We start from the raw sequence: 14,077 nt of genomic DNA on the forward strand, positions 1-14,077 counted from the left end.
ATTCCCCATCAAACAGCTTTGTCTTTCTGAGGCAAATGCTTAAGGACTTAGAAACATAGTTTAGGCACTTATGGCAGTAAGCTTCTTTTTGCTTTCACAACGAAGAACGCTCTAGGACTTCACTTTTCTCTAAGAACTAAGAGCTGTTGACATGGGTAGTGGCTGAGAATCACACCTAATTATTGTAGCTATAAGACAGGGGAAATATTACACGCACGTGCACATGCCTGAAGACAGTTTTTGAAAGTTGGCAGTATGTTATCATTACTCTTTTGTAACCACAGGTGTCTGCATGGTCTGTAGTTTTGGTTTGGTTTGGTTTGTTGTTTTACGCCGCACTTAGCTATATTCCAGCTATATGACGGCGGTCTGTAAATAATCAAATCTGGACCAGACAATCCAGTGATTTACATCATGAACATCAATCCATGCAATAGGGGGCGATCACATGCATTGATTCGGTGCATCAATTTCTGAGTGTTGCATTAAACAGCAAACCAAACCCAAAAAAAACCTCTGCCACTGTTTGTGAGAGGAGTGACAAAGTAACTGACTACACTGCTCACCTTGAGAGTCTCCAGATTCTGCCTAAAGGTAGATAACTCCTGCTCCTTTGTCTTCAGCTGGCCGAGATGATCTGCCAGCTCAGTGGAAATCTCAATCTTTTCTTCTCTTACTTTGTTCCTCTCCTCGGTAAGAGCAGTTACCTAGCAACAGCATGATGAGTGAATAAGTGGATATGGTTTTATGGCGTTTTTAACAATATTCCAGCACTATCAAGGCAGGGGGATTGCAACGAGCAAATACTTTAACCACTACCCTACTCCTCCACCCTTCTAGAGTCATAGAGGTGAGGTGAAATGGGGTTTAACGTCGCGTCCAAGATTATAGCACTTATATAGCAATGTGCATGCATGTGTGTGTGGCTGCTTGTACAAGTCCAGACTGATGCCAATTTATAGTGCTAGCCCACTGAGATATCATCCCGCAGTTTAACATGAATACCCCACTCAGACACAGTATACTAACTCAGAGCCAACCAGTCCTTGTTGTAGCCCCTTAATGCCGAGCACCAGACAGGGTAACAATAAGTATCATCTTTTAACGTTTTTCGGTATGACCCGGGCGGGGATCAAACCCAGGACCTTCCGCTCTCCGGGCAGATGCGCTACCACTAGACCACGGAGGCAGTCTAGAGTCACAGAGAATCCTCACACTGTGACATAACAACAAAGTCACAAAGGAGTCTCCTGTGGGCACAACTCCAGATGACATTAGAGACAACAGTATCTCAATACAGAGCAACACGAAAATACAACTGGGGGGTGGAAACTACTCCTGGAGATTCAGTTAATCCGTTTTTTCACATTTTTCAATTTTCATTTTTATACATTCAACTAACAGACAACTGGCCGCATGTAAGCCATCATTAGCACAGTACCTGCTTCTGCAAGTCCTCTCTAGACTTGTTAGAACTAGCAGAGTCTTTCTCCATCTTCTTTTGAAGTTTAGATACTTCTTTGCTGTGAGCTGCTTTTGCCTTTAAATGGAAAGGTTCAGATCTTAACAGGCAACAGAGTAAGTTGTTAAACCATTTGTTTAATAAAAATCAGCCAAGTCATTTCCAATGACGACAAAAGAATGAAATTCTGATAAGATCCTTTGATAACTGCCTCATTTTCCAATGTTTACCAAAACATTTATTTTCTTCCTGTAGAATGCTCAGTGTTCAAACGGAGATGCTCTTTTCTGGGTTATGTGGAACACAATCAATCGAATCATTGCAATGCAGTGTTGATGCAAACTACAGGGCTCCAGGTCCTGTTGTAGCCATGTACTCCCATGTTATCACTGGTCTCCCTTGAGTCCAGTCTATTGGGTATTTAATTCCCTAATGAGTTGACACTTATCTAAATAATTCTGACAAAGTTGAGACAATTTATGGATAAAAACTTCTTTATTTACTGTAAAAGCGATGTTTCGGTATAGATCCTTAAGCCCTTGTCAAGCTAATAATACAGCTCATGTGCTGCCCTGGGTGTGTGACATGTCATATAATCTCACAACAGTGAGTGAGTGAGTGAGTATGGTTTTACGCCGCTTTTAGCAATATTCCAGCAATATCATGGCGGGGTTCACACATTGTACCCATGTGGGGAATCGAACCTGGGTCTTCAGCGTGACGAGCGAACCACTAGGCTACGCGACCGCCCCTAATCTCACAACAGCGATATAATTGCCTGCATTTCATCCGAAACAAGATATATGTAAAGAAAAATAGGTACACACAAGTTGGATAGGTTACCTGGGGTAATTACACTGTTCCTATACTACTGGATTTTTGACAATCTCCATGCACATTTGTACACAAGCAACTCAACACTAATTGGGTGATTGTGACATATTTTGCATATTTTACGCAATATGCAGCTTACCTGGAGCTCTGAAAATGGCCCATGTAAAGAGATATTTGAAGAACAATTTACAGATTGTGATCACCTCATCATACAGTGCCCACCCCCCATCATGTAACCCTGGCTTGAAAAGATCACCCTTGATGTATGGCATGTCATGTTTATTTGTTTAATGCCACACTCAGCAATAATCCAGCTAGATGACCACAGCCCATAAATAATCCACTCTGCCCAGATATTAGATTGATATTAGGAAGAAACAATCCACACCATCGGGATATGATGACAAGCAATCAAGTCATTAAGTCTGATCACCCAATCCATTTAATCACCTCCTACAACTAACCCAGGAATATTTGCCGAGCTAACAGGATCGGGGGGTCAGGCTCGCTGACTTAGTTGATGCATATCATTGTATCCCAATTGTATGGATCGATGCTCATGATGTCAATCACTGGATTGTCTGGTCCAGACTCGATTATTTACAGACCGCCGTCATATAGCTGGGATGTTGCTGAGTGCGTCGTTAAACAACAAACAAACAAACAAACAAAAACACCTTACATTGTCAAGGTCTTTTTCTGTCTGTAGTTTCTGGCTGGTGACCTCCTCCAGCGACTTCTTTGTCTTGGCCAGGCTGTCCTCCACTCCCTTCTTATCCTTCAGCAAACCAGCCAGGAAGTCTTTCTGCAAGGAAATGCTGGGACATTCCAATATGTAGGTCTGTGCAGGTCTCCCTAATCTGCTGGTGTGACAGTAAGAACACCATGCCTATGGGCGTCCACGGAACAAGGGTGCGTGAGTGAGTGAGTTGGGTTAAACGCTGCTTTTAACAGTATTCCAGTTATATCGTGGCGTGTCAGCTTATTGTGGGAGAAAAGCTCGAAGTGAAGCAGGTCCCAGACATTTACCATTTCGGTGAAACCCAAGTGCTGACAAACCTCAAAACATAATCGGGGCAAACCTGGATTCGAATCCACAATCCTGAACCTGCAATCATAAGTTTCTGGCATGTCCAAGGGATGCAACTCTGCACAGCGAATCGCAGAGCCTTAGATAACTGGGCCACCCCTGCCCCGAGGCTCAAGGACACTGAGGCCTGTGTGTATTGCAGATGAAGCCAATTTAGGGTTTTGTTAAATTAATAAATATGAAATATTTCCAGTGTTTGACCCATCATACAGTTAATATCTTATGAAATCAAACTACAGTGGAATAGAAAGAAAAGTGACAACTACATGTACTTGAGACTATGTTTCAGATTTCACATGTACATGTATTTGATCATGTCGACAACAGCTAATTACACCATTAGACCCGAACATGTAGGTCAGCATGTTTTCTTCTTAAAAGTGGGAAACTCTATGAGGTTTGTGTTGCTCTTAATGACAATGTATTCCTATCACAGCAGGATTAGAAAAAATGATAAACACTCATAAAACTCTTGGTAGATCAATAAATTACATATCACCGAGATCAATAAATCTCAAATCACCAAGGGAGATCAATAAACCTCTTATCACCAAGGGAGATCAATAAATTTCATGCAACTAAGTGAAATTAATAACTCTCATATCACCAAGGGAGATCAATTAATCTCAAATCACCAAGGGAGATCAATTAATCTCAAATCAACGAGGGAGATCAATAAATCTCAAATCACCAAGGGAGATCAATAAATCTCAAATCACCAAGGGAGATCAATAATCTCAAATCACCAAGGAGATCAATGAATCTCAAATCACCAAGGAGATCAATAAATCTCAAGTCACCAAGGAGATCAATGAACCTCAAATCACCAAGGAGATCAATAAATCTCAAATCACCAAGGAGATCAATGAATCTCAAATCACAAAGGAGATCAATAAATCTCAATAAATTAATAATGAGATTTAAAGATCTCATTTGGTGATATGACATTTATTGATCTCACTTAATTACATGAGATTTATTAATCTACCAAGAGATATATGAGTGTCTTTTAGTTTTTCTAAACCTGCTATGCAAGGAGTATGTTGTCATAATACGGGTCTGGCCATTACGCCCCCTGTGATATGGATGTCCCCAAGTCTACAAGATGTCTCTATCGCACACGCAATATGCCTCATTTTCAGTGACAGGTATATGATAAATTGAAATAGCAACATGTCCCTTCTATCAGCAAGTCCCTTCTATCAGCAATTCCTATGGACAATAAGAAATGACATAGTTGTGGCCCCCTGATAACTTGTGCCCATGACCAACCTTCTCCTTGAGCTCCCTCTCCAGGGCGTTGTTAGTTTTGTTGCTGTGGGTCAGTTTCTCCCCTTCCTCCTTCAGGTGCCCCTCCTGCTCCACGATCTTGTCCTTCTTCGCTGACAACTCCGCCTGAGTCTGCAAATAGTCAGTCACACATCTGTCACAACACGGAAGACTCACGGGTGGCACAATTAGTTGTGTTGCTTCCCTTAGCCATGCCAGAAATGTATGATTGTGGATTTAATCCCAAATTCCTGATCGCATTTCTCGGTTGATCAGCACCATATGCGTGCTCATTGCTTTCACTAACGTGGTTAAGACCTGTATCACCTTGGGCTGACACTTCAAGTTGACATGCCGTGATGTAACTGAATTCAGTTCAAAGTAGGGATAAACTAAACTCTTAAACTCTCTCACTCATAGATCGGTCGAGGGGGGGGGGGGGGGGAATTTAATTTGTCTGAACTCAAGCTCAAGCAATTCATAAGCCCTACCCTTAACATATGACACTAGTTCACCTAAACTTCCAGGAAAGTTAAAAGTACATGTAAATATAATGCTGTGTGATTTTCAAGCCCTGACAGCAAGATATAGGAGGACTAGATGTAAACAAACTACATTTGGTTAGATGTGCAACTCAAACAAAACGACTACCAAACTCAAATTGATTTACAACATGCACCCATCCTTTCCCTAAGAGCTGTATCCTTGCTTGAGCAATATCATGGCAGGCTGTTACTGAGTGACACCAGTGGAAGATGGCATGAGCATCCATACAATGATAAAGATTAGAAATTGCAACAATGTAATTCCCATATCAGTAGATTTTTATGACCAACAAAGGTGTACTAAGTAATTAATGTGTAGAAAATGAATTAACCCTGTAATCTCCATATCACAATCACCATATGCAGGATAGACACAGCTTGTACCTAACCAGTCATGAATTACATCCACCCATCACTTTGTGTTACAGTTTCTGTCTGTATCATCCCGACCTACCTGTTCCAGCGTGTGCCATAGCGTGGCAAGCTCTGTGTTACTGTGTCTGTGTGTATGATCCCGACCTACCTGTTCCAGCGTGCTCCATAGCGTGGCGAGCTCTGTGTTACAGTGTCTGTGGGTATGATCCCGACCTACCTGTTCCAGCGTGCTCCGTAGCGTGGCGAGCTCTGTGTTACTGTGTCTGTGTGTATGATCCCGACCTACCTGTTCCAGCGTGCTCCATAGCGTGGCGAGCTCTGTGTTACAGTGTCTGTGGGTATGATCCCGACCTACCTGTTCCAGCGTGCTCCGTAGCGTGGCGAGCTCTGTGTTACTGTGTCTGTGTGTATGATCCCGACCTACCTGTTCCAGCGTGTTCCGTAGCATGGCGAGCTCTGTGTTCCGTTCCTCCACGACATTCTGGGCAGTCTTGATGTGGTTCTCAAGGTCGGTCCTCTGACTCGTCTTGGCGGCCTCTGCAGCCAACAGCAGCTCATTCTACAACACAACAACACCAGAAGTAGCTCAATATACATAAAAAACAGAACTGTCTCCAACTCTATAGAGAATACTAAATTCATTCTCGTTTGATACCATTCATTTTCGGTCAGGGTCAACCTTGTATGACACCTGTGACGTACGGATTTAGTATCTTACCACCTGTATCTTCACCATGTGTGTAATAAAAGAGGTTAGTTTCCCCTAGTGTGAGTCTATCAGTTTCCCCAAGTGTGAGTCTATCAGTTTCCCCTCATGTAAGGTTATCAGTTTCCCCAAGTGTGAGTCTATCAGTTTCACCTCATGTAAGGCTATCAGTATTCCCTAGCGTGAGTCTATCAGTTTCCCCTCATCTAAGGTTATCAGTTTCCCCAAGTGTGAGTCTATCAGTTTCCCCTAGCATGAGTCTATCAGTTTCCCCTCATGTAAGGTTATCAGTTTCCCCAAGTGTGAGTCTATCAGTTTCCCCTAGCATGAGTCTATCAGTTTCCCCTCATGTAAGGCTATCAGTTTCCCCTCATGTCAGTCTATCAGTTTCCCCTCATGTAAGGCTATCAGTTTCCCCTCATGTAACGCTATCAGTTTCCCCTAGTGTGAATCTATCAGTTTCCCCAAGTGTGAGTCTATCAGTTTCCCCTCATGTAAGGTTATCAGTTTCCCCTCATGTAAGGCTATCAGTTTCCCCTGGTGTGAGTCTATCAGTTTCCCCTCATGTAAGGTTATCAGTTTCCCCTCATGTAAGGCTATCAGTTTCCCCTGGTGTGAGTCTATCAGTTTCCCCTCATGTAAGGTTATCAGTTTCCCCTCATGTAAGGCTATCAGTTTCCCCTGGTGTGAGTCTATCAGTTTCCCCTCATGTAAGGCTATCAGTTTCCCCTGGTGTGAGTCTATCAGTTTCCCCTCATGTCAGTCTATCAGTTTCCCCTCATGTCAGTCTATCAGTTTCCCCTCATGTAACGCTATCAGTTTCCCCTAGTCTGAGTCTATCAGTTTCCCCTCATGTCAGTCTATCAGTTTCCCCTCAAGTCAGTCTATTAGTTTCCCCTCATGTAAGGCTATCAGTTTCCCCTCATGTAACGCTATCAGTACCCCTAATGTGAGTCTATCAGTATTCCCTAGGCCCTCTTCCCAATATGAAATGGCCGGCCCTAGTCCCACACATATCCACACCTTGGTCTTGAGATCAGCCTCTGTTTGCTGCAGCTTCTGCTGAGACGCATTCATCCTCTCCGTCCTCTCATCCACCGTCAACTGTAGCTTCTGACATTTGTCCTGCTCTGTCTGAAGCTGACCTTTCAACTCTTTCATTTGCTTATGAAGTGCTTCCTGTTTGCTTGAACTCTCCCCTGTTTGAGATTGCAGGTTTTCTTGGAGTTCTTTGATCTTCTCTTGCAGACTTGCCTTTATGATACAATTAAATACAAACACATATACAACATGTACAATATGCAGGGAAAATCAAACAATTCTAATTTGTTCACACTTTTCATTCTTACGCCTTCTCTACAGTCTTCATAAATAGCTGAGTGGAAGGTCTGGGGTTCGATCCTCGGCAGAGTCATACCAAAAGACGTTAAAAGATGGTACTTGTTGTTACCCTGTCTGGCGCTCGGCATTAAGGGGCTTAAACAAGGACTGGTTGGCTCGGAGTCAGAATACTATGTCTGAGTAGGTTACTCAAGGTAAACTGTGGCATGGTATCTCAGTTGGCTGTCTCAGTCCAGACTAGTACAAGCAGCCACACACACACGCTTGCACGTCGCTATGTAAGTGCAATAACCTTGGACGCGACGTCAAACCCCATTTCACCTCATCTCACCTTAATAAACAGCTGATGCTGAGGCAGAGGAACACTTGTAATGACAACCAATAAATATTCCATAGTAGTGGGGCGGTTAAGGCTAAGATTGTGCACTTTGGGTTAAAAGCACCAAACTTGGCACACTTAAATATGTAATGTAGTTACAGGCAAAACATCAATATTGTAGAAACTAATATTTAACTAAAAATCTAGTACACTGTATAAGAATTTTGTTGTTACTTGTTTGTTGAAGGCGGTATTCAGCAATATTCCAGCTATATGACGACAGCCTGTAAATAATAGAGTCTGGATCAGACAATCCAGTGACTGATATTATGAGCAAGAATACAGACTGTCCGGTACAATGACATGCAGTGACCAAGTCACCAAGTCTGACCCCTCCATCCATTTGGTCGCCTCTGATGACCAGCATAGGTTGCTAGGGACCAATTTAAGCCGGAATCCCCTCTGAATCCTAACAACTATGTCACCAATGGCTGTTCACTACTCACGTTTTCCTGCTTCAGCTGGTTCATGGCTTCACTCACTCCCTCACCAGCCTCAATCTGACAAAACCAGCAAGAAAGACAAAATAATCATTAAAAACTCAATCGCTGACAGAATAACAAGATTAGGCCTTCCCTAATAGGCCATAACCCTACAATATGGCATCAATTTGTGTAGATTTTCTCCCGAATGATTGCCTATGTAGCATAATTTCTTATCTCTTCATCTTTACAACATCCATTATGTACCAACCATTTGATATTCTGGGGGGTGGGGGCCGGGGAGGGTTGAGGGCGGGAGAGAGATTGGGATATATAAAATTATATAATAATCAAACTATCGTTCCAGAAATTACTTTTATATTAAATTTATTGCTAGATACAACACATGGCCTGAAAAGAATGTGTTGTAAGAAATCGATAAAGAATGTTCTACTTCCCTGTTTCGCCTTGAAGCAGTGACGAAAATGAAAAAAGTACCAAGCCTGCTCCCTACAGGGATTACTTATTCCCAGCTGGAAATACTGGCAAAACCTCCATGGTTGACGGTTGAATAAGAATGAGTGGCATGGTCCCATTTCATTACAGGGGGGAAGGGAATGGATTGGGAACAGGAAAATAATAAATAACACATGCACAATATGCACAGTAATGATACTCCTTGCATGGCGACTGACACACGCATGGTGCCCACAAAAAGCTTATACTCTGCATGAATAGTAAAAAAAACCCTGGAAACCTCAGTTAACTTGTCCACAGCACGCACTGCTCCTGTGAGTTGGGGGGCACGGGTGGCCCAGTCGTCTAAGGCGCCACGATTCTCTGATTGTGTGTTCGAATCCCGGTTCGCCCTGATTATGTTTCTAGGTTTGTCAGCACCATACCCGTGCTCGTGGGTTTCACCGAAGTGGTAAACTTCTGAGACCTGCATCACTTCGGGCTTTCCTCCCACATTAAGCTGACACACCATGATATAACTGGACTACTGTTAAAAGCGGCTTTAAACCAAACTCACTCACTCACTCACTCATGTGAGTTGAAACTGTGGATGTGCCAGACACTTAATACCCTTTAACATGGTGCTACAATATTCCAGCTATATGACGGCCACCTGTAAATAATCAAGTCTGAACCTGACAATCCAGTGATTGATATTATGAGCAACGATCCTTGCCGTCAGGGTACATTGTCATGCCATCAACCTAGTCACAGAGGCAGACCACCAAATCGATCAAGTCACATCTTACGACGACCACAGGTTGCTACGGACCAACAGATTCAGTAATTGGTGGAACATGTTGATGTAAGGTGACAGTGGCTGACGTAACTGACCTTGGCAAAGAGGTCTCCCCTCTCCGTCTCGAGTCTCTGTACTCCTTCCTTCAGATGCTGTAGCTGACCCTCAAGCTCCGCACTGTGACTCTCTCTGAATGGTTAGCAGATTCATTTTCATAAACATTTGCTATCTTGACAATAACGTGCAGTCAAAAACTACATCAGGTGAACAAAGAGGAGACAACACAATTAATCTATGAAACAGTAAATTTTGTGACAAAAGAATTACTCGACATTATGACTTACAATTTCACTTTTATTTCCTGATATGGAAGACATTTTGTCATACACAAAGATCAACATCATTGCACATAATTGTCTCACAAAATAAACCAGAAATAGCAATCAGCTGTACATTCATTCCAGATGTATAGGTGATTCAGTAAGAAATGCCCAGTATAACAACTCACAAAAATTCAAATGAAATGACAAAGAAATCTGAAACTATTATTGTACCAGGAATAAAATAATCTATTATCTTGTCATTGTAATAACTGATTTTACCAGGGCAAGCTATTTTACAAAAAATATTTTTAGATGATATTTCCATGATTACATCCAGACTCTTTTCTCACACAAGGACAGATATCTGATGAAGTTTGGGACTAAACGTTCAATACGGCTCACATTTACAAAGAAACTAAATTTATCTCATTGAAATATTCCTGGACATAGGTCAATACCAAAATAAACCAAATGTTATGGTAACTGAATGCATGTCCGCAGTAGAGACTAACATTTTTTGTCCACTAGTCCTTATAATGATAACTGATAGCAAACCCCTTATAAAAGGCAACTAGTCCTTATGATACCTTAACTATTGGGTAGTTTGATAAGGACTATAGGACTAGTGCATGCTGAGTTATCTAAAATCCATATCCTGTTTACTGACACTAAACCAATGTACTGATAATTATTTTTTCCGGAACCATAAACTTACTGTGGTGAGGTGAGGTGAAATTGGGTTTAACGTCGCGTCCAAGATTATTGCACTTATATAGCGACGTGCATGCATGTGGGTGTGTGGCTGCTTGTACTAGTCCAGACTGATGCCAATTTATAGTGCTAGCTCACTGAGATACCATGCCGCAGTTTAACATGGATACCCCACTCAGACACAGTATACTGACTCCGAGGCGACCAGTCCTTGTTTTAGCCCCTTAATGCCGAGCGCCAGACAGGGTAACAACAAGTACCATCTTTTAACGTCTTTGGGTATGACGCGGCCGGGAATCAAACCCCGGACCTTCCGCTCTCCGGGCGGTTGCTCTACCACTAGACCACAGAGGCGGTCTAAACTTACTGTGATATCATCTTATACGGCATATGATTTGTTCTATTTGTTTGTAGATTAATGGTGTAAGTGTAAGTATTTGATTCTGGACTGGACAATCCAACGATTATTATTATGAGCAACGATACAAGCTGTCTGGGTACACAAACAGTCAATCAACCAAGTCACTGAGTCTGATCCCACGATACATTAGTCGCCTCTTATGCCCAACAAAGGATGCTGAGGAACAATTTTAACCAGGAATCCCCACTGGGAATAAACATATTTAATAAACTAGAGATAACACTGTACAGGTGGCCTACCTGGACTCTCCCCTCCTTGATTCCTCCTCCAGTTTAGCCTGGGTGTCTCTCAGCTCCCCCCGCATTTCGTCACACACATGCACCTGGGGGAGACAGACAGGGTCACATAAACGTCATAGTTCGGGGCGTCATGTACTGTTCACAGTTTACTGTTACTGAGTGTCATCTGTGGCCCACAAGAGATCGTATTGTCACACAAAAATATTCACTTGAATATTAATCCTTGTGCCTGGCAATGAGTAATCCTGTATTTGTAAGGTTTAAAAGAATAAAAGAATTGGTTCTCAGGCAATGGCTTTTGAAACTTTAGTGCGGGCCGTAGGTAGTTTTTTGGCTTTTTTTGCTTCTTCATACTAGTTTGAAACCAAACAAACAGTTGTGTACCATCACCATGGGAACAACAACATAAACAAGCATACAAACTCCTATTGACACCATGACCATTACACGAGATGCGCGGTTAAGGGAAGTAACTCTGTGCTATATTGGATCACATTGTTTTTAAGTATTAGGATTATTTTTTTTTTAAATATGGAAATAAAAACAAAAGATGCGGCAAACATTATGATGATGCGGGCAGTGCCTGAGAACCAAGACTATTATTTTTTTAGCCTAAGATGTGTCATAACTGGGTGTGCAGATATATGTCTGACCACAACCTCCAGGATTCATTCCAAGGTGCAAAAGATCTTGTAAAACTCTATACCTGCTGCTACCATGGCTACTGGCACATGTAATGCAATGGCAAACTCCAAACAAAACCAGTGGTCAATATTGTGAGTACACCATCAGTGTCATGTTCCCAAGGCAAGAGTGACCACTAGCCTATATCAAAGTCTAGTTTTCACCATTGCCACTTCCATCCAACTTTCCTCATCTTCCCGAGGCAAGAGAGTTAACTGACTTTAAAAGTCCAGTTTCCACCCTTGCCGAACTAGGCTGGAATTCCTGGGCTCGATCGTAGCGCCACCAGTGGCTATTACGAGTAATGTCCTTTCTATGCCTCTCCTATTGACCAATCAGATTCAACCTCTCGTATTACTTGCAGTTGTTTCAAACAAAACGGTGGTGCCCAGTTAAGACGATCTGATCGATAATCAAGATCTATATTGTGATCAAACGAGTCATACATCGCGAAGTGCATCAAATCATGTGAGCACCTTGATTTAAAACATGAAAAGATATAGAAAATATCTGTTGACTACGAGTTAGCGGTGCACATGCTTTGCAAATCCTGCAGTCGACCGAAATCTGCATGACACTTTACGAACCGGATTTCGATTTCAGTGCGCGATTTTGATTGGACTATGCATAGACTTGTTAGTCCAGCCAAAATGTAACTCCATAATATCAGCCTAGTTCGGCAAGGGTGGAAACTGGACTTTTATAGTCAGTTAACTCTCTTGCCTCGGGAAGATGACTTTCCTTGGCTTGATCGGAGCGCCACCCTGTGTTGTGCCCCTTGTGTTTTTATTTCAAATGGCTTCACAATGACGACTTTCATAGCAGACGATCTGGTCGACCTGTTTGTTGTTGTTTAACGCCGCACTCAGCAACATTTCAGCAACATAATGGTGGTGACCTATTCCAACCCGGAATACGGACAGGCGAAACCATTTATATGACAAGTACTGTATATGAAGCCAAACAGGCCTACCTCATCCTCGTACTGTTTGTGTACATGTGTTAGCTGCTGGTTGAGGTCATTGATCTCCGACACCTTAGTCTCCACAGTTGCCTCCACCTGTAACACAGATGCTTCATATAGCCCAGACCTTCATGTAGCGGCTCCTCTATAACTAGCTATGATTGGGGGCACAGGTGGCCCAGTCATCTGAGGCACCGCGATTCGCTGTGCAGAGTTGCGTCCCTTGGGCATGCCAGAAACCTATGATTGTGGGTTCGAATCCCTGTTTGCCCCGATTATGTTTCTAGGTTTGTCAGCACCATACCCGTGCTCTTGGGTTTCACCGAAGTGGTAAACGTCTGAGACCTGCATCACTTTGGGCTTTCCTCCCATATTAAGCTGACACGCCGTGATATAACTGGAATACTGTTACAAGCGGCGTTAAACTCACTCACTCACTCACTCACTAGCTATGATTAACACACTGATGTACCCAGTGCAGGTATTAAGATTTATGCATTGAATGTCCATTAGCCCCAGAGAATAAGAAGAGGAAAATGTTAACAGAATAAATCAGATATAAAACAAGATAAATCTTTCAAACTTCATCACCATCACAAAGGATATTGCCTCCATGGAAACCTTATGTGGAGGCTTGCTTTATTCTTCATTCTAAAACTAGATATATTTTTAGTAGTTTTACTTGAAAACTATGGTATGATGATTGGCAATATATATGGCAGGAATATACCTACGTCCCAGTGTAGGTGTGTCTTGGTTATCTTTATGGTCTCTGCAACATCTTTGTATTGATAAACAGGTTCTGCTGATGGTCGATAAGTCATTAGAGGAAAGAGAGTAGTCAAGGGGAGGCAACTGTACCTTCTCCAGGTTGAGTTTGAGGTCGTTGAGCAGCTGCTCCTTCTGGTGGAGCTGGTCCTGGAAGTCGGACTTGGACTCAGACAGCTGCTTCTGGAGATCTGCCACGGCCTTCTCCTTCTCCTGCACAACCTTGCGAGTCTGACAACAGACAGCATTGTGCTAATGTCTGTACAGACCAGCTATAACAGGAGGATAA

General features: G+C 42.6%; 1 protein-coding gene across 4 annotated transcripts in view; it reads right to left on the reverse strand.

Annotated features, from left to right (window-relative positions):
- The window catches only part of LOC139446034 (early endosome antigen 1-like), a 57,432-nt gene that overhangs the window by 22,226 nt on the left and 21,129 nt on the right, over window positions 1-14,077 (reverse strand). For all 4 annotated transcript variants that reach the window (XM_071227301.1, XM_071227300.1, XM_071227299.1 and 1 more), the window contains 11 exons: window positions 13,882-14,019; window positions 13,030-13,116; window positions 11,373-11,455; window positions 9,774-9,867; window positions 8,448-8,501; window positions 7,305-7,535; window positions 6,000-6,134; window positions 4,659-4,787; window positions 2,979-3,101; window positions 1,442-1,540; window positions 567-707 (listed from right to left, as the gene is read on the reverse strand). In XM_071227301.1, coding sequence (XP_071083402.1) covers window positions 567-707; window positions 1,442-1,540; window positions 2,979-3,101; window positions 4,659-4,787; window positions 6,000-6,134; window positions 7,305-7,535; window positions 8,448-8,501; window positions 9,774-9,867; window positions 11,373-11,455; window positions 13,030-13,116; window positions 13,882-14,019 — 1,314 coding nt within the window. The remainder of the gene's footprint in view (window positions 1-566; window positions 708-1,441; window positions 1,541-2,978; window positions 3,102-4,658; window positions 4,788-5,999; window positions 6,135-7,304; window positions 7,536-8,447; window positions 8,502-9,773; window positions 9,868-11,372; window positions 11,456-13,029; window positions 13,117-13,881; window positions 14,020-14,077) is intronic.

The sequence above is a fragment of the Haliotis cracherodii genome, unplaced genomic scaffold (genome assembly GCF_022045235.1).
Source record: "Haliotis cracherodii isolate W230 unplaced genomic scaffold, xgHalCrac1.p SCAF_6, whole genome shotgun sequence".
NCBI classification, from domain to species: Eukaryota; Metazoa; Mollusca; class Gastropoda; order Lepetellida; family Haliotidae; genus Haliotis; species Haliotis cracherodii.